The sequence below is a fragment of the Nomascus leucogenys genome, chromosome 5 (assembly GCF_006542625.1).
Source record: "Nomascus leucogenys isolate Asia chromosome 5, Asia_NLE_v1, whole genome shotgun sequence".
NCBI classification, from domain to species: domain Eukaryota; kingdom Metazoa; phylum Chordata; class Mammalia; order Primates; family Hylobatidae; genus Nomascus; species Nomascus leucogenys.
Genome location: NC_044385.1, coordinates 27017086 through 27044499, shown reverse-complemented (window position 1 = coordinate 27044499; position 27414 = coordinate 27017086). Strand labels below are relative to the sequence as shown.

At 37.7% G+C, this 27414-nt stretch overlaps 1 protein-coding gene across 2 annotated transcripts in view; it reads right to left on the bottom strand.

The window, feature by feature from the left end:
- The window catches only part of RAB3GAP2 (RAB3 GTPase activating non-catalytic protein subunit 2), a 120843-nt gene that overhangs the window by 58640 nt on the left and 34789 nt on the right, over positions 1–27414 (bottom strand). Inside the window, exons 2-7 of one of the 2 annotated variants that reach the window (XM_030812856.1) lie at positions 26008–26072; positions 6317–6440; positions 5361–5442; positions 3429–3476; positions 3275–3350; positions 2861–2962 (exon numbers count right to left, since the gene is read on the bottom strand). In XM_030812856.1, coding sequence (XP_030668716.1) covers positions 2861–2962; positions 3275–3350; positions 3429–3476; positions 5361–5442; positions 6317–6440; positions 26008–26072 — 497 coding nt within the window. Of the gene's footprint in view, positions 1–2860; positions 2963–3274; positions 3351–3428; positions 3477–5360; positions 5443–6316; positions 6453–26007; positions 26073–27414 lie in introns of both variants that reach the window. The other variant, XM_030812854.1, reaches the window with a different exon arrangement.

Below are 27414 nucleotides of genomic sequence, written 5' to 3'. Positions count from 1 at the left end.
TCTGGGCCACAGTGGCATAAGCCAGTGGAGAAGGAACATGGCATGTGTTCTCACATGACAAGTTCACAAGGCTAAGCATGCATGGCCCAGTGAGCACAGCAGCAGGGAGACAGCCTCCTCACTGACTTTGGGGAGCTAGAAAACAGAAAAGACCTAATCACTAGCAAGTCAATTTCTCCAAAACCAGGTAGTCTTCCTGAAGAAAACAGTAATACAAACACCAATGGCCCCAAATCTGTAGATATTGTGCTAGATGACAGAGAAGATCTTTTTACAGAAGCTATTATACAAAAGAAATTTCTTTGAAATTCCAGGAGATTTTTCCTCTCTTTAGAATCCTCTCCTGCAACGAATGACCTGCTGTCACCCGTACTACACTCATTGCTCCTAGAACTGAATTAGAGGAAATATGCTTCTGTGATCTCTGACAAATCTGGGAGTATATTAAAAAGAAGCAAATAGAAGATATCTTTGATATATAAATTGACCTGTCAGATCCAGAGCTGTTTAACGTAGCATCCAGAGTAACAACAAAGACTTCCTTCTTGATAAAAATTTTGAGATGATTTTCTTGGTTTGTACAGCAAATAGCAAGGAAATATTTAAATGTTAGTTATATTTTTCCACCAGTTCTAAAAAAAGAGTATTATAGACATGACCAAATTTAATGCATTTTAAAAAGCTTCGTCATCCAGTCAATTTTTAGAAAAATGAAAAACATCTCTGGAAAGTTATCTTCAGTTCACAGATTATCTTCTTTGATTTCCAGCTGTTTGTTGTTTCCTTTAATAGTTCAATTTCTCCTATCCCCTTATGATGAGTATTATTAGTTACTAAGACTTAAGTCTTCAGCCTGCAGTTTTATTTTCCTACACTCTTTACTTGAAAGAATTCATTCATTATCTATGACTTCAACCATCACGTCCAACCTAGTCTCTGGGCCTATACAGCAGTTTTGTATCATTACATGATACCAGTAACTTGATTTTATTTCCTACCATCGCCTCAAACTCAACATGTGCAAAACTTCATTTAATAACATTTACTGCCAATGTAGTCCCCTATTCCAACTTTGACAATGGCACTCCTCAGGATAAGTATCTTAGAGACATCTTTAGCTCATTTTTAAAAAATCGTACATCTCTACACAATAACCAGGTCTTATTAATTGCTTCTTCAAAATAATTTTTTTTTTTTTTTTTTTTTGAGATGGAGTCTCGCTCTGTCACCCAGGCTGGAGTGTAGTGGCGAGATCTTAGCTCACTGCAACCTCCGCCTCCCGGGTTCAAGCAATTCTCCTGCCTCAGCCTTCCAAGTAGCTGGGACTACAGGTACATGCCGCCATGCCTGGCTAATTTTTTGTATTTTAGTAGAGACAGGGTTTCACCGTGTTACCCAGGCTGGTCTCAAACTCCTGAGCTCAGACTATCCACCCACCTCAGGCTCCCAAAGTGCTGGGATTGATTACAGGTGTGAGCCACTGTGCGCAGCCCCAAAACAATTTTTGTACTGATCCTTTCTCTCTTCCCATAGCCATTTTAGTCCTGGCTCCCAGCACTCCACATCTGTTACAGATAACTTAAAAAACCAGATAACTAGCCTCCCTAATTCCAGTGTATCCTGAAGAAAGAAATCTTCAATATTCCTTTGATTATATCACTTCCTTCTCATAAATCTTTAGGAGTTTCTCTCATTTCCTGAATCAATTCTAATTTTTCATTTGGCTTTTGAATTTATACAAAATTTGGCCACTCTGCTTATTTGACAATTTCTCATTATTTTATAACATAAGTTTCTTTGTTGTTGTATATATAGTTCTACATTCGAATCTTCTCTCAAATTTTCTCCTGATTACCTGAAACACTTTCCCCTCTTTTCTGTTACCTAATTAAATTCTACACCCATTATTCAAGGCTTAATGCAAATCTCGCCTCATCCATGGAATTTTCTTATTTTCCTGGTCCAAATTGAACTCCTCTTTCTCTAAGCTTGTACAGAATGTATTCTGTCCAAATAAATTACCAATAAATTAGGTAGTGCTTTATATTACTGATTAATTCATCCATAGATATTATTAGATTTTAATCCTAGTCTCCCTTACTAGATAGTTAAGATTCTTTTACAGCTCCAGTCCATCTCCCATGCAAATTAAATTAACAAATGCATACAGTATATACATCTGTTTACCTGAAATCTTTTGGAGGCCAAGTAGTACAACAAAGGGAAGGCATATTACATAGTTTTTGACTATGCACTCTGCCAAACAAATAAAAGCATATTGGTTTAAATGGCCCTACAATTATTTTTTGACTAAGACAACCAAAATGTTACAAGGCACCTAAGAAGTTAGAGCCTTAGATACCAAACAGTATTATTTTCTCAGTTAAAATCTTCAATGAATAGATGTATTTTCCACTATGAACAAAAGCTTACTAATCCCTTTTCTGAGAAACAGTTAAGTACAAGGTAGTATCACTAGTAACAAGAAGGCCAAATTTTTTTTCTTTTACTCTGGGTAATTTTGGCACCTAAATCCAAATAAAAAAAGATATAAGGTTATAAAATATCGTATTTTTGCCTTAAGTCACTATTAAATTCTAAAAATAAGAAATTTTCTTGGCTTCTAACTAAAGGGTTTTACTTTGTTGTAGAATGAAACATATAATATTTCATTAAATAAGTAAAAGCAAGACTGGTATTCTTTACTCAGCTACCAATAGATTATATTTCTAGACTCTGATAGCAGAGCTAACTGTGCCACAAGACAAATATATCTTTTAAGTTTCTACCCAAAAAAGAGGAGAGAAACTGCTTCAAAGTAATGCCACTGTTACTGTTGGAACACAATTTTTTACACTACCTGCTCAGTCACGCCGGGATGTCGTGGTATTTCATAGGTTCTGCATTTAAGTTGAAGTACTGGGTCCTCATTCAAAAGCTGTGCAAGCAAGAGCACACCATTCTAGGAGGAAGCACAGAGAAGGGCCCTGCTTGTTTTCTTACCAATATACCTGAGCAGGTATGGCCAGGCAAAGAGTACCATTTCCACAACAGTTTTCCAGAGATACCAGGTACACTCTTTTCAGAATACAGCTCCTCTTCTCTGTATCTTCTACCAGAACTTGCCACGGCCTATCCCGGCCTCTACCCCCATAAAGCATCAACTACACATTTTCAAGCAGCAGGTAATAAAGTCACAAACTAGTATAAAGGGGATGCATAACCAGATATTGCAGTCAACTAGTGTTTTCTAGCTGTTGAAAACTCAACTTACCTCAGTGTAGAAGCGCACATAACCTGAAGTAAAACCCACCACAATGCAGGTCCAGTCAGGACGCCCAGTGGAACTCCTGTCACAAACAAAATTTATTATCTTAACACCTCATAAATCAAAGCAAAGAAAACAGATAACTCTTATTTATCCTTACCTCTTTTGGCTTGCTAGTGGGATACATAGAGCACTGGTTACACATTCCCTAAAAACAAAAACAAAATCATATGCTTACCCACCGAACTTACCAATTACTTTTATTTCTCTATAATTGGATGTTAAAGGATAATAACTGGAAGATGACTTCTGTGAACCAGTTTTATTTGATGCATAAGTAAAAATACAGTAAAACTCCACCACCGGTAAGGTCCATAAAATTCATTCACACAAAACGTAATGCCACATGCATTTGAGGTTAATAAAAAACAGAATTTTTCACTCTGTATTGTCATGAAAAACATGAAAGTACAGAAAGCAAAACTTTACTTACACAACTGACTGTATACAGAACTGAGCAAAGCTCAAATGATCCCCACACAGCCATTTCCTACTATCTCCCTCCCTCTCCTCTGCTTCAGCTAAGAACTTCAGCCTGTCTCTTGTTTGATCAGGAGCTGGGCAAATGGTTGAGGAACTGCCAGTCATTTTACATGCAAACGGTATTTCTGCAGGGTACATTATTTTAGGAATTTACGTATTTCAACTTGCTCGGTTTTCTTTTCTATTTTGCAGAAACTGCTCTGATCATCTATTTCTAAGCACATGTTAGGTGTGATGTTATATAAAAAAGATTGATATTTTTTTCTGACATGTAGACTTGAAATATTTGTCAGGAGCTCAGAAACTAAGTCTCAAAATCAAAACAACTTCTACCCACTGACTTTTGTTAAATCTGTCAAACCTGAGGATCATCACCAGCTTATCCAAGAAACTATAAACACTTCTATGCCATACATCATACTAGGTAATTAATGAACAAAATTCATCTTTGTGTTTGTTCGCTGTTTTTAAAGTATTATGTTTGCTTTGCATTTCTGACAGAGATCAAATGTCTTTAAAACACTTAGGCTAAATGGTGTAAGGAGAAATATTACCATTTATTTTGATAATAGAGAATATTTCAAATATCTACGATGTGCCAGGCATGTTCTAGGCACTTCCACTTGGTTGCCTTTTATCTGAATTCAAAGTCTGAAGGATTTTCTTACTCATTCTGATCAGACAGTTTTCAGTCATAAAAATTTAATTGAAAACCAGTTTTGGGTTCAAGGTTCTAGGCTAGCAGCTCCATCATGTAACCATACTGGATATCATGGTTATAAAAACTTTACTGGGTCAGCAGGAAACTAATGTACCAACTTGCATTTCTGAAGTATTTATGAGTTCTAAGAATTAATGTAGTACTGTACCCTTCAAGTATAAGCCCAATATCAGCAAAGCAGAGAAGACAATGATTGCCCTTGACTTTTTCGATGAATAAAATTAGTAATGGAGAACAGAGGGAAAAGACAAAATGTAAAAAGGATTTTATGAGATTCTTTTTGAATTCTTCCTGAAATCTTCCAACAGAATTTTTTAAAAACATAATTACACGATACATAAAATTTGCTGATCGAATCATTCTCTACAATCTATAAAATTAGGATGCACATACATTTACTAAACATTTCAAATAATGAAATTTCTTATTTTAAAAAATTATTATTATTTTTTAAGAGACAGGGTGTCACTCTGTTGCACTGGCTGGAATGCAGGGCATGATCATAGCTCACTGCAGCCTCAAACTCCTGGGTTCAAGCAATCCTCCTGCCTCAGCCTCTCGGGTAGCTGGGACTACAGGTGTGCGCACCACGTCCAGCTAATTTTTAAATTTTTTGTAGAGACAGAGTCTTACTATATTGCCCAGGGTGGTCTTGAACTCCTGGACTCAAATGATCTTCCTGCCTTGGCCTCCCAAAGTGCTAGGATTACAGACGTGAACCACTGTGCCCAACCAAATAATGAAACTTTTTAATAGATTCACCTACAAGTCAAATAATTTCATACATACATTTAACACACAGAGAAACAAAAATTAACTGGCACCTACCCTTCTTCGACATTTAATGAACCACTCCAGCCAACAGCAAATTGCATTTCTTCCTTTCCTTTATCACTATATTTCCATTTTGCTGAAAGAATTAAGATATCACATAAAATAATTTTAGCTATAATATACTAAAAGAGTAATTTATAAATTTTGCTCTTTCCCCTTAGAATATTATTACAAAATTTAACAGTTGTGTATTAACTGACTTGGGTCTTTTTTATAGGTAAATATAAGATAAAAATGTTTATAAGATTCTTATAATACACCTAGTCTCCTGGCCTTCAGCCTCTCCTTCCCCCAGTTCAACCTGTATAATGTTGTCATAGTTCTTGTAAAATAAACTTATTAATTCCTATGCCCACCCTGCCTAGTTTAAGACTACTTTTATCTTCAGATGACGGAGAAAATTTTTCTACTAGAACTTTGCTACTTGAGGGTAAATTTGCTTTGTAAGACCATTCTATACACATTTTACACATAATCTTACTTTGATCAGTAAGGTTTGGAGATCTATAAGATATGAAAAAAACCTCAATTTTAATCTTCAACAAAAAATTATGAGTTAAAATGTTATGCCCAAAACAGAAATCTATAATATTATGGGTTTTCAAATTAGAGTTGAAAATCACCTAATTCATATTGTTACTAAGAAAATGTCAATGACCTTTTTAGCTCTGACTGTCCCTTGCAAGAATTGAGCAATGCACAGTACTGCCCCTGAGATACCATACAGCGAGCGCTAAGGTAGCTACAGACAAGAAAGAAAAAAGGGAGAAAACAAACAGAATGGAAGGGGGACAAAGAGGGAAATGGAGAGGGAGGGAGGGAGGGGGTGGAGGGGGAGAGAGAGAGAGAAAAAAAATAAATAAAAAGTGTTATATTCTTTTCACCTAATCCATTTTCTCTTCTATCCAATGCGTCAAAATAAAGGTCGCTGAAAATAATAGGATACTCACGCACTAGAAATACAGCTTTTTGCTCTCGAGCTATCACCATAAGATCATTGGTTGGAGATAAGGATAAAACACAATCTTGGAGCCAGGAAGTTTTTTGTGTTTTGCAAGTATTTCCTTCTTCTTCCTGTGGGTAACACTACAATTACTGCATATGCAAAAATACCGAGAGCATTCAAACTCAGCTTGCCTGCCTCAAGGGGTGAGGGGGAAGAAAAAAACGGAAATATTTCCAACTCTCATACAGTTTCATAATATTCCTTATCAAAGCATGCCGAAGATGATTGACAAACAAAACACCCACTATAAACAAATCTTCAGTTTTGACTATTAATGCAAAAAATTTAAATATAAACAAATATAAACTAGCAGGGCATTAAAAGAATGTCACATAGTGGCCAGGCATGGTGGCTCACACCTGTAATCCCAGCAGTTTGGAGAGCCGAGGCCAGGAGGTCAGGAGTTTGAGGCCAGCCTGGCCAACATGGTGAAATCCCATCTCTACTAAAAATACAAAAATTAGCCAGGTGTGGTGGCACGTGCCTGTAATCCCAGCTACTCAGGAGGCTGAGGCAGGAGAATCACTTGAACCCAGGAGGTAGAGGTTACAGTGAGCTGAGATTGCACCACTACACTCCAGCTTGGGCGACAGAGTAAGACTCTGTCTCAGGAAAAAAAAAAATGTCACATAGGAATCACTCCAGGAATAATTCAGCATTAGGAAATTTAGTGAATAATCCTATTTACAAAGAGATAGCTAGACAGCAAAGAAAAAAAAATCTGATGTTTATTATGGTTATAGGATCTATAAAAGCATTTGATATAATGTTATGCTTCTTTCTTTTTATTTGGCCTACAGGTGTTTTCTCTTTTTCGTTAGACGTTTATGTATTACATAGGTAAATCCCCATGGTTAAAAATTCAACAGCTATAAAAAGGTGTTCTTTGAAAAACCTCTTATACTCCTGTACTCTAGCCATCTAGTTGTTAACTCTAGAGACAATGCAATCAGTTCTTATGGGTATTTCCAGAGATACTTTATGTACATTTACTACCCTTTTCCTCCCTTTTTCTTACAAGAATAGTAGCATAATATATGCATACTTCTATACTTCGCTTTTTTCTCTTAACATATTCCTTAGACTTCATTCCACTTCCACATGAAGTTTCTTTATTCTTTTTAATGTCTGCATAGTATTCCATTCTATGGATGCACTATGATTTATTTAACCAGTTCCCTATATGCGTGGACATTTGTATTGCTTACCATCTTTTGCTGTTACCAACTATGCTGCAATAAATATGTTTATAAATTTGTCAGTTTGTGTGGAAGTGTATCAGTAACCTAAATTCCCAGAAGTAAAATTACTGGGTCAAAGGGAATGTGTATTAGTAAATTTGCTGAATATTCCCAAACTGTGTCCCACACATGTTGTATTAATTTGTAATTCCATCAGCAATGTTTGAAAGTGCTTGCTTTTTTACAGGCATTTCAAAAAATATTTTAATGGCGGATCTCTGTCAATTTAATAGGTAAAATGTAGTATCTCAATATACTTTTAAACTACATTTTACTTATTAATGAGAATTTAGGCATTTTCTCATATACTTAAGAAAATTTCTCATTTTTATATAAAGGAAAGGAACAAACTGCATAATTTTCTATGAACAGTTTGTTCCCTTCCTTTGTAGATTTCCTGTTGGGTTGATGCTGTTTTTCTAATTGCTTTGTATAAGCTCTTTACATACAAAAAAAAAACAAAATTGGCCCTTTGAACATAAGTGATGCAAATAGTTTTTCCTATTTGTGATGGCTTCATTTTTTCCATGTAGAAATTTTTTATTGTCATGTAGCTAAATTATCCATCTATTCTCTTACAGCCTCTAGGTTTGATGTCATGTAGACTCCTACCTTACTCAGCCCTACTTAATGTCTTTTAGATTCAATTATTCAAAAGGGGAGGGAACGGCAGGGGAAAGCTATGCAGGTTATTTTCCTTTTATAAAAAAATTATAATTTCATGCTTTTTAAAAACTTGTAATAAGCATGCATTACAAGCATTACAAAATTTAAGAGATTTTGGAAACAGAAAATCATCCTAGTCAGAAATGTTATAGTAGTATTATATTTCTAGGAATAATAAATTATTTCTTTCTGGGATACCACTGGGATACCATCAAAGAAATGTTTAAAACACAAATAAAATATGGGTTATAGGGAATCTTTAGAAATACCCCAAAATGAGCCTGAAACCTCTGGGACAGTCATGCAATTATTTTTCTTTTGCAATGGGATATTAGGAAACAAACAGATTTGGAACTTTTTTCTCAAGCAAAATAAGCTAAGGAGGCTGTACCACCTCCCGAAAGATAGGAAGAACATAAATTGGCAAAATCTCATTTTATTAAAGCTCTACTTTTCTTAAGGAATTCTGTATCTAGCTTGTTGTTTTTAATGTTTGTTTTTCTACAGATAAATTAGAAAATTATCCCCCAAAGATAAAAGCTATGAAGGTAAAACTTAGTTGTAATTAAATTTTTCCCTGGTTCCACAACTTCTGCTGTAGGATAGTCTTTGTTTACCCAACACATCACTCCTCATGATGGCTTGCTGTAAGCTGAGGACAACATTACCCTATGGTTTCCTCCAATAACTGAGACTCCAATTATACCAACTGTGAGGTACAGCACCTTCTAAGTGATTAGAGATCCACTTTCAGGTAGGAGCTTAGAAGAGGACAGCTTAAATAGGAATATTATTTAGGCATTGTGTTTGACAAGAAATTAGGAGGGTCCAAAAATCTTTGATTGGTCTCTGACTCTTATCCTAAAATCTCCATCTCAATGCAATAAAAAAGAATCAATATAATGCTTCAGGAAAGGAATACAGCCCTTATTTGGGCATGTTCTCAAAAAAATTTGTTTTAATAATTGAGCATCTATACAAATAGATTCCTTCCTCTTATCACACTTCCAAAACTATGTTTAATCAGTAAATCCTAAAAATATTATAAAAGTTGCTTTTCTTTTTTTTTTTTTTTTTTTTTTGAGGCAGAGTCTCGCTCTGTCGCCCAGGCTGGAGTCTTGCTCTGTCGCCCAGGCTGGAGTGCAGTGGCACGATCTCGGCTCACTGCAAGCTCCGCCTCCTGGGTTCACGCCATTCTCTTGCCTCAGCCTCTCCGAGTAGCTGAGACTACACGCCCGGCTAATTTTTTTTTTTTTTTGTATTTTTAGTAGAGACGGGGTTTCACCGTGGTCTCGATCTCCTGACCTCATGATCCGCCCGCCTCGGCCTCCCAAAGTGCTGGGATTACAAGCGTGAGCCACCGCGCCCGGCCTCTTTTTTTTTTTCAATAAAGAATATTGTTCCTATGTTTCTGTCCCACGTTTTCAAAATAACGCCACTAACAAGGATTAGATCTGATGTTTATGTGCACAGAAAAGACAAAGAGTCAAAGATGGAAGACATTTAGACGCCAATTGGTCCAAAATCTAATTTTATAATAAAGAAAACAGAGTCTCGGGGAGGTTAAGGGATGTGCTCCAGCCATGGAATTAGTGTCAGAGCCCAAACTAAAATCTAGGCTTCCTGATTCTTAATTCAGATGGTCTTTCCATTCTATTACCCTGCCTATCTCTGTGGGTAGCTGTACTAGCTCTTTGGAAGTTTGTCTTTACTTGAGATTTGACTCTAGTCTCATATTCAATGAAAACCCTTTTCTCCAAAAGAACTACTGTGTTGTCACTTTATTCCGGCCTAATCTCTCTGTAGTTCTTTGAGTCTATTTAGAGCTACAAGATGACCACTGTATTTGAATATGTGAGCCAGAGTATTCTTGAGGTATTTCTTCATGAACTCCTTTAAAAATACTTTCCCTCTCCTTTCTGTCTTTCCATCAGAAGTTCCAGTTCCTCTGGCAAACCCATCCTACCCTGACTCCTAACCGTCTTTCAAACTTACTGCAATTAAAAGTCTTACTACTCCCTGCTACCTGTTTATTCTTATTCTTATTCTTATTCTTATACTTTAAGTTTTAGGGTACATGTGCACAATGTGCAGGTTTGTTACATATGTATCCATGTGCCATGTTGGTGTGCTGCACCCATACCTGTTTATTCTTGACTGCATTTCTCCCACACTAGATGAGACACCCTCTGGTTGGCAAAGCCTATGGCTTATATTATTTTTCAACTCCACATGTAGCACAGTCCACTAATAGAATATATGAGTAAATAACAGCATTCCCTATCTCTTGAATAATATATTATCTATTCTTACACCTGAAACTGTATGACAATGAGCAATCAACCTAAAGCTAGTCCTTAGTAATGTTTTTTCTTAAGTAATACTAAGATTTAATAGTTCAAGATTCTGGCTGACATATCCATGGTAAGTACAAGTTAAAGAGATATAATAACAGAATACCACTGTACCATAGTCTTCTTAGTTGGGCCTAAAACTCGGTGTCAGATTATGATGAAGCTGTCTGCTGCTACCCCAACAAATGGACTATAAGCGATCCCAGAAGCAAACACGAATTTTGTCCCAAAAGGACTAACCATGACAAAAGCATTGGAAATAAATGTCACTTGCTTGGAAGCAAATTCAGAAAAATGATTCTGTAATCAATTGTGATATCCCCAACCTGCTTAGCCATCTTATACATGTACATTTTTATTTACATGAAACTTCAGAATAAAACTTGATGTGGATTATTAGCACTCTGGTTTCACCCACTGAAGATGGGGGAATAAGGAAGCAAAAAGCCAAAATCTTCCATCATTCTTTACTGCAGTTTATTTTCTATGTCTTTTCTACTTCAACTTTCTGTTACTGTGGTACTAAAAATATATCCTCCTAGTTTGCCATGGTAAAGTTGGATATGTACAACTGAGCATTACATATTATAAAAATAGGTTAGAAAATACGATAATATTATTATATCATCATTAGAGTTTGATGTGCCATAAAAGTCTAGATCTAAACTTGTAGTTGTGCTTCTCAAGAATGATGCTAACTTGTCACATCATTCTGAGCAAACTATTGCAAGGATAGAAAACCAAACACCGCATGTTCTCGCTCATAGGTGGGAACTGAACAATGAGAACACTTGGACACAGGGTGGGGAACATCACACACCGGGGCCTGTCGTGGGGTCGGGGGAGGGGGGAGGGATAGCATTAGGAGATACACCTAATGTAAATGACGAGTTAATGGGTGCAGCATACCGACATGGCACATGTATACATATGTAACAAACCTGCAGGTTGTGCACATGTACCCTAGAACTTAAAGTATAATTAAAAAAAAAAAAGAATGATGCTAACTGGTCACAAAAATGCAATGGTATTGTGCTCTTAATACAAGCTCCACAAGCTCTTTGGATCCACAACCACATGGGGGAGCAGCTGTATACCTATTGCAACTGCAAGCTCCTGGTCACATGTAATTCTAAAGTAACTTCTTTGTGACTAAGGCACAGTATTTATTCAACATATCAGATTCAATACAAGGACAAAAAGCCTCTAATGACAATAACCCAAACCAAATAATATCCTTAAAATTATAAAGAGGTAAAAATGTATTGTTTCTCCACAAGCTTAGCTATAATATTTTGCCCCCAGCCAGAGTAAATTTTACCATATTATGAAGCAAATTCAAAACAGAAAACCGGTGGAGGTGTGGATGGGAGAAATCCTCAGGTAAATCAAATTTCTTTTAATAAATCTACAAATTAAGAAACTGTAGTACTAAGTGCAAGACAATGTTATCAAAGATCCTAGAACTGCTTGTCTGTACAGATCAACAATCTCCTTCTTACACTTGTCATAATCCTCTTGAAGCCAACTGACAGGATGATTCCATCTTAAACAGAAACAGAAGGAACTACAGGAATCATTTGAGTGAAATTCCTCATTTTCCAGAAAAGAAATCAAGCTCTAGAAAGAATAAGTGGATTTTTACCAACCATACCATAGCTAATACATTTAAAGCAACATACATTCACACAGTCCCTGGACAATTTACAGAGGAACTCTGGTCCTTCACTTCTAAAATCAGGGGTCTGAGGAAGAACGAGGAAATGGCCTGTGGGTCAGAATCCATGAGAATGACTAGACCCTCAATGTGCTCACATCTCTCTCTCTCTGCTTTAATGTATCCTGTACAACACTGCCACAGTATTGCTCCAGAAGTGCTGCAGAAATACAAACCAAGAACAAAGAGGGTGAGTCCATCTGAAGTGACTCCGGTGCTAGATTTTTCAGGGAAGTCTCAAGTCTAAGCACAAATAACTTGATGACAATATTGGCATAGTGGAGATTAGGAAATCCCCTCTCTAGGCTGGATCACAATGAACTAGTATTCGGTTTTACAACAAAATATGATTTCCAGTGCCAGTTCCAGAAAGCTCAGGCAAGAAATAGGGCTGTAAACAACAATGCTCTGGGAAGCCTAATAGAGCATCAGCACACATTCAGTGGCTGACAAGATGCAAGCTCATCATTTTGTTTTGTGTCATAAGGGCATTTGCCTACTAATTAGGGTTTTGGAAAACTTCCCCAACAATAATGGGGCCTACAGTCTCTAACACTGCCCCCTTGAAGCTAGTGATCCAAAAATAATATCATTTGACAAGGTAATTTCCCAAGCCACGCCTGAAATGTAAAACAAAAAAAGCACCTCACTGCTTAAAGGTGCTCCACCAGGGACCTTGGGTTTTCCACAAAACTTGCCTCCCCCACCCTGTTACTAAAGTTGACACTGAATTTGCGTGCAGTCTCCCCCATCGTCGTCGCTGTGGTGGCTGCGCTAAGCTCCACGGCTCTCAGAGCCAGCCCGTCCCCTTCCTGCCACTGTGAAGTGGGTGTTCAGAGAGGATCGCTCCTGGAACACAGGTGAGTGGAGTCCCTTAAGATCCGCGCAAAACAGCCCGGCCGGTTCCAGCGATTATGAAAAAGTCCAGGCTCTCAGACCGCTGACCCTGATAAGTAGAAGTCCTTGGTGCCACCTGGTATTCTAGTGGCTCAGTCCATGTGCATCATCACGAGTAGGATCCAGCTTCCTGCTGAAAAGGCCTCTGTCCCGTTTGTGGATAAGACAGTGCAGCCCAACCATGGGATAGCTTCAGGAGGAGGCAAAAGCTGAAGATGGATTTTTGTACCTGGCTGATATGGTTTGGCTGTGTCCCCACCCAAATTTCATTTTGAATTGTAACTGCCACAATTCCCACGTGTTGTGGGAAGAAGCCGGTGGGAGGTAACTGAATTATGGAGGTGGGTCTTTCCTGCCCTGTTCTGATAGTGAATGAGTCTCACAAGTTCCGATGGTTTTAAAAAGGGGAGTTTCCCTGCACAAGCTCTCTTCTCTTGTCTGCTGCCAGGTGAGACGTCCCTTTCACCTTCCACCATGATTGTGAGGCCTCCCCAGCCACGTGGAAGTGTAAGTCCAATAAACCTCTTTCTTTTGTAAATCGCCCAATCTCAGGTACATCTTCAACAGCAGCATGAAAATGGACTAATACACTGGCCTACACGGAGAGAGCACCCTGGCTTCTTCTGAGGGCTGCTGCCGGGCTAGGTGCACCATTACCACTTGAGTATCTTGAAAATAGCTGGCAGTTTTCAGTTATTATACCACAACCTCTTCTCACAGACCTATTAGTGCATCTGAGACTGGGTTTATTTCTTCATATACTGGAAACTTCTGTTTCCTTAGAATAGAAAATTATCATACAGAGTTTTATTTTGAGTTTTTCTTTTTATGCACTGTGCTCATGGCTATATTCTCCAGGGAGCATGTTCTTTTGGAAATCATATTTAATGAAGATATTTCCATATTGAAGTGAGGTGGGTGTGGTATTAAAGTAAAAAGGAAGGAGATGAAATATTTATTCTGCATTATGTTTGAAGTGTTAGATGGCTAAGTATTAAAAGCAACCAAATTAAATCCCCCAAATTAAAGCAATCAGAACACCTGCTTCACTAGATTTTGCCAGCTGCCAATCATGTTGGACTGAGCTAATCTGTTCCTCTTTCTAAAACTACTATGGTAAATAACAATAAAACTTGCTTTTATAAAGGCAAAAATGAATGAACGAACAAATGCACCTATAAAACATAATCCTAGTTGTTGAGGGGAGGGAATCTATAATTACATTTTAGTGTGGCCTAAACTTAAATAATTTTTTTTAATTAAGACCAGTAAAAAAGTTTTCTTAATCTACAAAAATACAGAAGCCACTAATGTGCATTATGAAAAGCAATTCTTTCTAAACAACTCTATATGGGATAGAGCATATGCTTTAAAATTTTTCTTTCTTTTGATTTTAAGCACACAATGCAGGCAGACAATAAAACTGTAGTAATTAAATCAGCCTTTCAACTATAGCTGGCATTATAGGGACTGGTAATTACTGGGTAAACACAGTGGCCAATGTTTTTTGGTTTTTCAGCTATTGTAGTACTTACGTAGTCACTGAAGTAGCCAGGAGTAGTTTTTCAAAGCTTTCAACTTTAGTACGATAAGTCCATCATTTGCAATTTATGTTGTTACTGTCATTGTGCTAACTTTCACAGATATTTATACATTTTAGTGGTACCAGTAAGATCCAGTGTAATCTAAGGGCTGTCAGCACATTCTCTGTAATTCTCAGCAGCTTACTGCCTAAGCCATAGAAATAAAATACTCATTTATACTTTTAAAGCAAGACACATAGTGCTTCAGCAATTTTGAAACACAAAAAGAAAGTAAACATCACTGTATTACTAATCACTGAGGGTTTTTTCTTTTTTTTTCTATTCTGCTACTAACTATAAAATGCTCAATATTTTTCAAAGTTTCTTTTTTTAGACAGCAGAACTTTTTATTCCCAAACAAAATTTTTTACAAAATTTCAATATATGAAATAAAAGCACAAATGAGGAAGCTACACAGCACCTCTGTAGAACCCTAGAGCTCTCTCACACATAGCATGAAAAGTACTAGTCTAGGCCACATTTCAGATCAGAGAATAAATTCTCAAATGAAAGATCCTGAGATCTTTTCAACATAAGGAAAGGCATGAACTCTTTCTAAATTTGATTTGAAGGGGCCCAAAGGAAAATTCTCACAAATAAATTAATCACAAAAAAACTATAACTTCAATCTCAATTTTAAAAATTACCTTTCTTTCTAGCATTAGAGGAACTTTAATTCAGTAACTCTTATTTATTTCAACTGTCAATTCAAGTAGGAATAATTCTGCCATTTATTATTAAATTGTGTATATAATATGATCTCATTTTCATAAAATGTTCTTTATGCCCATTCATCTGCCCACTCAACCTTCTATTCATATAGTGCCAAAGAAAAACCCCTAAAGACCCCTTTATTTGTATAGAGCCATGCAGAACCCCTTGAAGTTAATAATGATGATCATTTTTAGATGTTAGGGATGGATTATTTTATTCTTTGTATTTTTCTGTAATACCTGAATTTTCTATAATAAACATGTGTCAAATATATTTTATTACTCATACAAAATTCATTTCATAAACAATTACAATGGAACTCCATAACTAAAAAGTATACTTCTCTATTGCCTGAACAACTATTTATTTGTTTTGTTCTGTTTTTGTTTTTTTTTGAATCAGGGTCTTGCTCTGATGCCCAGGCTGGACTGCAGTGCAATGGTGCAATCGCAGCTCACTGCAGCCTCTACCTCCTCGGCTCAAGCGATCCTCCTGCCTCAGCCCCTGAGTAGGTGGGACTATAGGCAGGCACAAGTCACTTTGTCTGACCACAACTGTTTAATACTACATACTAAATCTAGGTGCCATGGAGTAAAAGAAAGTGACAAAAAAATTCCTGCTCAGAAACTATCATCTAGTTGGATAAACAATACTAGTAAATAAGAAATAACTCTCACTCAATATCAATCAGAATAAATTTAATAGCTAAAGTAAGTGCAATGAACCTTAAATTGCTATTGGAGTTTAGAAAAAAAATAAGATAATGGTATGCATTCCCCAAAAGAATTATAAGTGAAAAACATATGAAAGGATGACAAACCTTACCCATAAATGTAAAATACAGATTAAAACACTGAAATGGCATTTTACATTGATCTGGTTTAGCAAAGACTAAAGTATGATAACATACTAGGAGTCAACAATTTCAAATACCTGAGAACGACAAGAGAAAAGCACATTCATCTCTCACAGTCTTGTTTCCCAATACAGTATTTATTAAAAACATGGGTGGAGAGAAATATTTCACTTAAAAAAAAAACAATAGCACACAGCCAATGATAATAAGCAACTGGCTCAGAGCTGTTTTTATTTCTGTAAACAACAAGTAAAGAAAGGTACTCTCATACACTGCTATTTGGAATACAAATTGGGTAGCCCTTTAGAAGCACCATGCAACAGTTTCTTTCAAAACGTAAAATGCAGCCAGGGCAACATGGTAAGACCCCATCTGTAAAAAAAAAAAAAAACTGAAAAATTAGAGGCCTGGGAGGTGGAGGCTGAAGTGAGCCATGATCGTGCCACCGCACTCCAGCCTGGTGAACAGAGCAAGACCCTATTTAAAAAAAAAAAAAGAGGAAAAAATATATTCGATGGAATAAGGCTAGCTAACATTTATTGAGCACTTACTATGCTCCAGGTACTATTGTAAGCATATATCATTTAATCCTCATGGCAACACTATGAGTTTGGCATTGTTATCAATACCACTTTAGAAATGAGGTAACTGAGCTTAGAAAAGTTAAATAACTTGCCCAAGGTTTCATAATTAGTAAGTGGCAGAGTTGGGACAGAAATTCAGGCAGTCAGACTCTTAATTATGACCCTATGTGCCAACATGTAACCAAAGATGAATGGCAGACATAAAGGTGCTTATTGCAGCATTGCTCATTATAGGAAAAAAGAAAAGAAAAAGAGCAAAGGAAAACTAGATGCCCTTCAGCAGAAGCGTGATTAAATAAATCACAGTACAGCTATATAATAAAATAGTATTCCTTGAAAATAGTGAAATAATTTACATATATGGAAAAACCTCCAAATTACATTAAATAGAAAAAGCAAGGAGTAGAATAATGTGTAAAATTAAAGTCTATTTGGTCTCTGGTAAACAGGGTAAATTAAACACATGAATTTAATTCTCAGTCTCCCCAGCACCACTAAGAACAATAGTAAAAGAATTTTTTTAAAGGCAAAACCAGTAAGGAGAAAAAAAACTTTCCTCCAAAAAACATATGAACAAAAACAAGGAGAAAAGGCACAAAATGTGAGAGCTAGAAAGCAAAGGAACAGGTGGTAACTGAGTTTACAGTTCCTAGAAAGCTAACTCCTAAACTGATGGAGAAGAAAGCTGAGAAGCTACCCTAGTTGAATTGCAAAATCACCAGCAGCCTTAGGAATTGGCACCAGGTCCCCCTAGAAGTAAAGGATGGGGCTAAAAGCAAGCTTGGTTGCAAGTGTGTTTAACCAGTAGTCAGGTCCCAGGCTCTCTTTCCCCACTCCACGCAGCCAGATACCTGGTAGAAGACGAGAGGCCCCAATCACCAAACCAAAACTCACTTAACAGAAGCTACTCTATGGGAATGCCTAAGGAGTGCAGATTTGAACTAAAATTAACAGTTATAAACAAGAGAAAGGAAAAGTTGCAGCTGACTACATGGAGCTTAAGCATTTAGGCATAAATAATGCCACAGAGACCAAGCCTGGACAACTTGCTGCTCTGGCCAAAGATCCAAGAAGAACTTAAATTAACTTTTGTCTCCTGGCAATTATTTAGCTACACTTTTCACAACAGCAAATCACTTCACCAAACTCTACTAAAATTAAATTAATGATCTTATAGATCAAATGCTCTGAAGGTCAAGAAGTTTTGGAGAACAAAACGGGGAAAAGGCAAAAAAGACAGACTGGGAGGGTTACATTAAAAGCCATGGGCTAAATAAATGAAGATCTCTCAATCTCAGCGCTATTGACATCTGGGGCCAGAAAACCCTTTGTTCTGTGCATTGAAAGATGCTTAGCAGAATTACTGGCCCCCACTCACTAGATGCACCTCCCTCAAGCTGTGAAAGCCAAAAATGTCTCCAGATGATGCCAAATCATTGCTAAATATCCACTGAGGAGGCAAAAATCACCCATGGTTGAGAATCACTAGGCTAGACCAAGCTCGTATTAATGTAGACAGGAAGATCTTCGGCAAAATGAGTGTTTCTAACAATCCAAAGTCCAAAGTCCTAATAAGAAAAGGCCTAATGAGAAGGAGACCCTTGCCCAGCCTGAGAGGATAACCTAGGGCATATCCTTACAGTGTAAGTGTTCTCCTTCTGCTTCTGGCCAATCTGGTGCTCATGGCTCCTGTGTGGCAGGTGGCATGAGAGTTTAATGAAAATAACAAAATAAGGCAAAATATTTTCAGTATCATCCCAGATTATTAATGTTCTAGGAATCTCCAGTCAGGTCGTGCTATATTCCACTTCTCAGCCTGTAAACAAACATTTCTCTGGGGCCTCCATCTGACCAGCATGCTTTTATTCCCTGTTAATCTGCTAAATCATAATTCCCTCTCTAAACTGTTAACAACAGTTTCTGTAAAACAGATGGAGCACATTTCAAAGACTCTTTTGAATGGAAATTTTCCATGCTGCCTACCTTAACTGAAGACCTTGACCCAGAACCTTCCTGTGCTTCCTGATCCAGTAACCACTACCCATTTACCACCTATTAACTACTATCTATTTACTATTGAGCAAATCCCCAAGTCTATACTTCCTACTGTTGGCCTTAATACACCAATGAAGGAAAGTCCATTAAATCAGTCTTGCCATGAAATTAAATTAAGCCTTTCAAGCTTCTTCCCAAACTGCCTCAATTCCCTTTACAGCATAAGGCTGAACAAAATATTCTCCTCTACTTACTTCTTTCTCATAGCAAAAAAATTATAATACCAACTAAAAACCTTTATAATACTCTTAAAAAAAAAAAACAGCAAAGCTATTTACTATTTGTTATAGGATCATCAGTCAGTAGATGGCATCTACCTTCTTTTCCAATGTCCCCAAGCCAGCCGCTATCTTGTCATCATGTCACTTAAAATCAAGTTAGTATAGAGGAAGATCTTTGTTTTACCTTTTCTTCTATCCCAATCCATCTTTCTTCTATCCCAATCCATCTTTCTTCTATCCCAATCCATCTTTCTTCTATCCCAATCCATTTTAAAAGCTTGTTCTGCTTGCCTTTTCAGTCTCTTATTGTATTTACTTATAGGCAAGTAGAAATTCCTTAACCTTACTTTTGTCACTTGCCCAATTCAGTACACTTGCCAATGTACTGACTTGTGTCCCTTTGCCCCCACCCCAATTCATATGTTGATGCCTTAACCTTAAAGTGACTGTACTCGGTTGGACATAGGGCCTTTAAGGAGGTAATTTAGGTTAAATGCAAATGAGCTCATAAGAGTTGGATAGGACTGGTGTCCTCATAAGAGGAAAAGACACCAGAACTCGCTCTTTCCCTCCCAGCATGTGTACACAGAAGAAAGTCCAAATGAGGACACAGCAAGAAAGCAGTTGTCTGCAAGCCAGGGAGAAAGGCCTCACCAGAAATCAGCCCCGATGGCACCTTGATCTTAGACTTCTAGGCTCCAGAACTGTGAAAAAATAAGTTTTTGTTGTTTAAGTCACCTAGTCTGTGGTATACTGTTACGGCAGCCTGAGCAGATGAATATAGATGTGAAATAGCTATAGCAGAAAGATGTTTGTCTTCTATCACTGAAACCATTAAAGCTCCTAAGCCTACCAGTGTCATAGATGTACACTTCCTTGGACATAGTTGGCTATGGCCGATAGTGTATGTTAAAATATGCTTTCTTCACTAAGCCATTATTATAGCTAACACCTATAAATCAGAATCAGAATCAACCTAGAGTAAGAAAAAAAGAGCCTTTCTCCTTTCCTAAAAAAGCCTTGTCTAGATCCCAGTACTGTCACTCTGAACATAAAAGTCATTTTCTGCCATAAAAATAAGAAACTACTCTCAAAGAGCTAACACAATTGTGGAGATAAAAAGCACTGTGGAGTTTTTAGGGTTTTGCCGAACTCAGTAGCAGCCAGTTGGCCTCCATGTCAGCATTCCGTGGCAGTGGCTGCTGCTCCTTTCCTCTTTGCTTCCCCTCCTGTGGCTTATCTACACACTACCACAGCACTCCTGAAGAGCAAAACATACCATCTCTGTAACGCCCGACTAACACAGAAGAAAAGTTTACCCTCTTCTGGTTATAATAACCTCAACCCAATGGCAACTGGTGAAGAATCCTATAATTGTTTTTTGTTTGTTTGTTTGTTTGTTTGTTTGGAGACAGAGTCTTACTCTGTTGCTCAGGCTGGAGTGCAGTGGTGCAATCTCGGCTCACTGCAACATCCGCCTCCCGGGTTCAAGCAGTTCTCTTCCCTTAGTCTCCAAAGTAGCTGGGATTACAGGCATGTGCCAACACACCCAGCTAATTTTTGTATTTTTAGTTAGAGACAGGGTTTTGCCACATTGGCCAGACTGGTCTCGTACTCCTGACCTCAAGTGACCTGCCCTCCTCAGCCTTCCAAAGTGCTGGGATTACAGGCGTGAGCCACCGCGCCTGGCCTCTATAATTGTTTTTATGATTATAATGCCTTGACACAACTGTAAGTTGACTTCAGGACATTCCACTTCTTCCAATCCTGGTTCCTTCTTTAACGTGGATAAGACTCAGACTCTCAGAGGAGGTAGGTTTTGAGCTTGGTATCTGTTCCTAATAAGAGAGAGTAAAAGGTTCTCTTTCCACTCCTTTACATTCTAACAAGGCAACTAGAGCATATACTTTTACATTTCACACATCTGCCAAAATTTATTCTAATTCTTGCCTCTGGAGCTGGTTATAGTTCTGGAGTTGTTCATAATCACAGATGGTAGTAGAAATAAGTCTCTTACTTCAGTTGAGTAGATTTCTAATAGTCCTGGTATAAAACATTTTGCTCAGCAAAACTTCATAATAGTGCTATATATGGAAAGTTCTGGTGGATGCTGCTGTTCAAGGGAGAGGTCATAGTCCTTACTCTGGCCATAGTGCCATTTTTGTTCCCACCCACCAGTCTCCTTTGGCAAAGATGTCTTTTAAGGAAAGGATCCAAATTCAAAGAGGCTCTCTTGAACAACCAGGATAACTTGAACACCTAGATAACGAACTTCATTGCACCTGCCTACTTGTACTGTCACCCAGATGCATTCTCCCTCACCATGTACACATGACCCATGACAAGGTACAGGTGTTCAGCTAGAAATAATTGATACACCAAAATTGTTGTGAATGAGGTCTATCAACAATTTTCACTTGCTCTGTTTGTCAAGTCACAGTATGAGCAAACCTATCAAGACAAAGAACACCAAGCTACTCTCATCCATTAGGGCCATTTGTAAATACTCCGATTTTATCCAAATGAAGAAATGTTCTACGTGTCAGTATTTTTATGTGTTTTTAGAATGAGTAGAAGCATCTTTCAGCTTTTAACTACATCAGTTAAAAGATCCTTACATTTATCCCTAGAGATCCCTCAATTTATGTTATCTCTAGATTTAGTATATCCTTGCTGAAAAAAGAAGACATGCTTTACAGGTCAGATTTAAAGGAAGTGTGTTAACACTTATGCATTCTCACTATGCTATCATTGTCCACGTCACTCAGAATCAGCTGCAACAGTGGCACATCAAAATGAAATGCTGCAAAATAAAGAGGCCCATGACCCTCATGAGTATGAGAAATACAGCTAATTAAGAAGAAAATAAAAGAATAATATAGCTAATTAAGAAAAAAATAAAAGGAAAACTAACTACACCTATTCCACAGAGCAGCTAAGGTGAGCTTGAAAAACCAGAAATCAGATAATGTGGTTTCTGATAATATTTAGAATAAATTCCAAATTTACAAAGCCTTATATCAGGCCTACTTGCTTCTCTGACCCCATTGCATAGCACAGTTTCCTTCTTTTCTACTCATTAGGTTATAATGCCATAAAGCGGCACACCCTTAGGAAGGCACATTTTAGATGAGCCAAAAAGCAAGTCTGTGGCACACTATGACTAAACTAACCCACTTAATACTATCAGGGAAGAATTAGTAGATATCTTTAAGGACAACTTGCCTCACACACAAATGCCTAACTATGTCATTCACAAATATTAACAAAAATCCATTACAGAAAAAGCCAAGTATGTATCAGTGGGCGCTTGAAGATGTGGCCATCTGGGTCTGAAATAAATATTATACTATAGCTCAGCACCAGTATTATTTTATATATGTAATAACAACTGTCACACTGGAACCTCTTCTGAAATTATAAATGCATGTGTCCACTTTAGTATGCAATGCCTGTGAGGTTTATTCCAGAAAACCTCAAACTTACTTGGAAGTCTCTTACGTTATTCACAGTGGTAACTTAGCTACATGATTTCAGAAAGCAAATACTAAAAGTGTACCAAATACCACATGTAAGGTAACTGCCATTTACACTATCCCTTTCTGGGAAATTCTCAAAGCACATCCCTTTCTGAAAGGTTACTTTCATAGAATCATGAAGAATCTCTAAGTTTGTTTACACAAACCCCCTCCTTTCCTTCCCTCCCCTCCTCTCCTTCCCTCCCCTCCTCATTCTTGCCATAGCAAATTAAACTGCTGATGAATGCCTGACCAGGAGGCAGCAATAATAGAGCTGCTGATGTCCCATGAAGTGGCCTGGTGTAAACAGTATGTCCCCCTCCCCAAATATCCTATATTAGGTTGTAATCCACAGACTCAGTAAAATCTTCATATGAGCTCTGAATGTGAAACAAAGAAGGAGAAATAATCTAAGACAACCACAAACAAGAGACATAGCAAAAGCCATGCAATAGTTTAAATCCTGAGTAAGCAGAAAGCAGTCAGTTTTAGGAAAAGCAGAGTAGCTGAGGCTCCATTTTGACATAGCATTAGAAGAGGACCAGGTGTTGTTCGCGGAGGTGCTGCGGTAACCAAATTCCCTGAGCTGCGTTTTATCCTATTCAACACATCGTAATTCTCCTAGAGGTCTTCTGAAATGGTTTCCTATTCTTAACCTCCTCATGGAGTTTTTCCATAAATCTCTATTACATGAGCATATCTCTACTTCTTAGCACATGATGCTCTCTGATTTCTCTGCTAAAGCTGTTCTTTTCCTCATCTTCCCCAACTTGGTATGACACTACATCCCTCCAGTTATTCAAGCCAAATATCTGGCAAGGTTTTTTAAAAACTTCTTATTATGGATATTTTAAAACATTAACAAAAGTAAAGAGAATGGCATCTATTGCTCACCTTTTGAGAATATCAACCTTTCGACAATCATGTTTTATCTATTTCACACCACACCCCAGATCAAAGAAGTTATTATTGATTTTTCACTTACCTCTCATCCTTCATAACCAGCTCACTGGAAAGTCTTATCATTACCTCTGAAAATTATCCAGAATCCATCCATTTCTCATTTTCACTAATACTACCTTAATCAAAGCCACAATCATCTCTCAACTAAGCTACTGCAACAGCCTTGTAATTGGTCTTCCTGCTTCTACTTTTGCTCCCTACTTCAACCTATTCCAAAGAGCAGCCAAGGTGAGCTGTCAAAGTCAGAAATCAGGTAAATGTGGTTTTCCATTGCATTTAGAATAAACACCAAATTCACAAAGCTTGACATCTGGCCTGCTCTCTTCTCTGCCCCATCTTGTAACAGTCTCAGTCCTGCTACATCACACTGGCCTTCTTTATGTTCCTTCATACTCTCAAGCCCATTCCTGCCTTGAGACTTTGCATGAGCTGCTGCCCTGGCCTAGAATCCTCTCCATCAGATTCTCACATTGTTGACTCCCTGTTGCCTTTTAGATCTCAGTTTAACTGTCATAGCCTCTTAAAAGACTTCCTTAACCACCCAATCTACAGCAGTCACTTGGTCACTTGCTATCACATTACCATTTGAATTCTTTTTCATCCATCTTTCTTTTTTATGTCTCCCTCTCATAGAGTGTAAGCTCCTAGAAATAGGACTGTAAGAAGACCTATCTAATATTCATTCTTCTTTCTTAAAAAAAAATCCTGATTTTGTTCAGGTATCAACTCCTTCCATGTGGCCACAGGCCTCAGGAGAAGCTAATCCTCTTATCCTCTAACTCCAAGGAATAATATGATTCAACAATGAATATCTCATATCCCTTGCCAGTGATTAGTTCAGAAATGAGCATGTGGCTCAATCCTGGCCAAGAAGATATAAGGAAAAGTTTGCTAGAGACGTCTAAGAAAGTAGCTCCCTAATTCCTGAAAGAGTCAGGAAAAGCCCAAGTCTTTTTCTCCCTCTAACCATTAATGAAGAAACATGTTGTCCACACTACATCTGTGAGTGAAACAGACATTAGGATGAAGCCAACACTGCATATACAAAGTAGACAAAAGGAAAGAACTTGACATATTTGAATTGCCTGATCAACCAACCCAGGATTCCATTCTATCTTTGGACTTCCTTCTATGTAAGCGAATAAATTTTCTTCGTATTTAAGCCAATTAAAGTTAGATTTTTTTATTACTCATATGTGAAAATATACTAACATATATAGGAACTTTGTCTGCCTTGTTCCTTGCTATACTCCCAGCACCTAGAAAAATGCCTAGAATATGGTAGGTACAGCAAATATTTGAGTGAATAGTGAAAGAATATAAAATAATAATTTTTGAAAGATAAAGAATCCTAAAACAATTATTCTCCATTTAGCCCACTGCTGTGGTTTAAATGTGCCCCCAAAGAGCATGTGTTGAAAGTCTAATCCCCAATGCAACAGTGTTGGGAAGTGGGGCCTAATGAGAGGTAATTAGGTCATGAGAGCAGAGTGAATAGATTAAGGCCATTAATGAGGGAGTAGGTTCCTTATTGTGGGAGTGAATTTCTTATAAAAAGAGGAGTTTTGGCCCATGTTTTCTTCCCTCCCACCCTCTCCACCACCCTCTGGTCCTATCACCTTCACTGTATTATGATGCAGCAAGAAGGCTCTTGCCAGATGCTGGCCCCTGATCCTGGACTTCCCAACATCCAGAACTGTGAGCCAATCAATTTCTGTTCATTATGAACTACCCAGTCTCAGGTATTCTGTTATAGCAACACGAAATGAATGAAGAACACCCACTTTAGCTACAATGTCATTAAGTTCCTTAAGAAGAAGTATCTAGTTAAGTACTATTAAGTAAGCACAAAAATGTTCTTGACATCCTTTTTTTTTTTTTTTTTTTTTGAGACAGAGTCTCACTCTGTCACCCAGGCTAGAGTGCAGTGGCGCGATCTTGGCTCACTGCAAGCTCCGCCTCCCAGGTTCACGCCATTCTCCTGCCTCAGCCTCTCCGAGTAGCTGGGACTACAGGCACCCGCCACCACGCCCGGCTAATTTTTTTGTATTTTTAGTAGAAACGGGGTTTCACCGTGGTCTCGATCTCCTGACCTCGTGATCCGCCCGCCTGGGCCTCCCAAAGTGCTGGGATTACAAGCGTGAGCCACTGTGCCTGGCCCTTGACATCGATTTTAAAATGTCAACCTGACACTGAAATATGTCACCATCATTACAAAAGGAAAATGCCACTATCAAAAAACATGCATATATTTGTAAAGACTTACAGGTTCTTGTGGTTCAGTTTCTTCCCATGCTCCCCAACCATCATCTTCCCAGTCTGTTGATTTACCTGTTTTTAAAAAGATGAACAATGCTTGCATGAAATGTAGGGCTTTAAATATCTTTAAAGCATTTTTTCTAAACATCATAGAACCAACCCCCTGTATAATGCTGATGTTAAGAAAGAAAATAATAGTAAACTGTGTTATACCAGGATTTTGCTATATGTAATAACAATCAGAAAATATTTGACCTACTGAATTTCTAAATTTATGTATTAGCAAAATTGTGTGCAAGTTATTAGTAAAATTGTGTGTGAGTTATCTGGATCTTAAGATATTAGACATCAAGTTAATTCACATTCAAATCAAACTGCAAAGGTGACGTTTTAAAAATCTAAAAATGACAAATGTTTATTACTCAAGATACTAGACAAATATACACAGTGAATAAAAAAAATCTAAAATTTCACAGATGTCTTAAAAAAGTAACTTGTTTTTTGATAAGACAAACCATCAATGGAAAATAAAACTGAATTTTGAAACAAGACAAACCTACTATTCTGCACCCTTTTCTGATATTCTGTGATTTCTTATATGTTGGAACGTCCTCTCAGGGGAAAATAAGATGGTCAACAACAATGCAACAAGCAATGTAAAAGCCCAGATAGGTTTGGACAGTATGTTCCCTTACAAGGCCTAGGTGACTGGTTTTTACATAATCATCTTTTAATTTATCAGAAGAGAAAAAAACTATCATTTTTGAACAACTACTCTGAGACAAGCATGAGATACTTTATATGCATTAATAAAGTGCAAATAAAACTTTAGGCCCCAGAATCACACTGCCTAAGTTTTATTTGAACTTTAACACCTTTAAAAATTTAATTTGAGGCAATACATATAAAGCGTGTGTGGTTTTTTTTTTTTTTTGAGATGGAGTCTCACTCTGCTGCCCAGGCTGGAGTGCCATAGTGCAATCTTGGCTCACTGCAACCTCTGCCTCCTGCGTTCAAGGCATTCTCCTGCCTCAGTCTCTGGAGTAGCTGGGACTACAGGCGCCCGCCATCAAGCCCAGCTAATTTTTGTATTTTTATTAGAGACAGGGTTTCACTATGTTGGCCAGGCTGGTCTTGAACTCCTGACCTCAAGTGATCCGCCCACCTTGACCTCCCAAAGTGTTGGGATTACAGGCGTGGATCACCACTCCCGGCCTTGAGGTAATACGTATAAAGTATTGAATGCTTGTTCAAATCCTGGATCTAGCACTTACTGTCTCTGTGACCTAGTGCAAATTGCCCATCTAAACTTTAGTTTTTAATCATAAAGGCATGGAAAACAAGACTACCTCTATCTAGTAGGGCTGTTGTAAGGACTTACACCAGATAGCATACTAAAGTCCTCAGTGCCTGA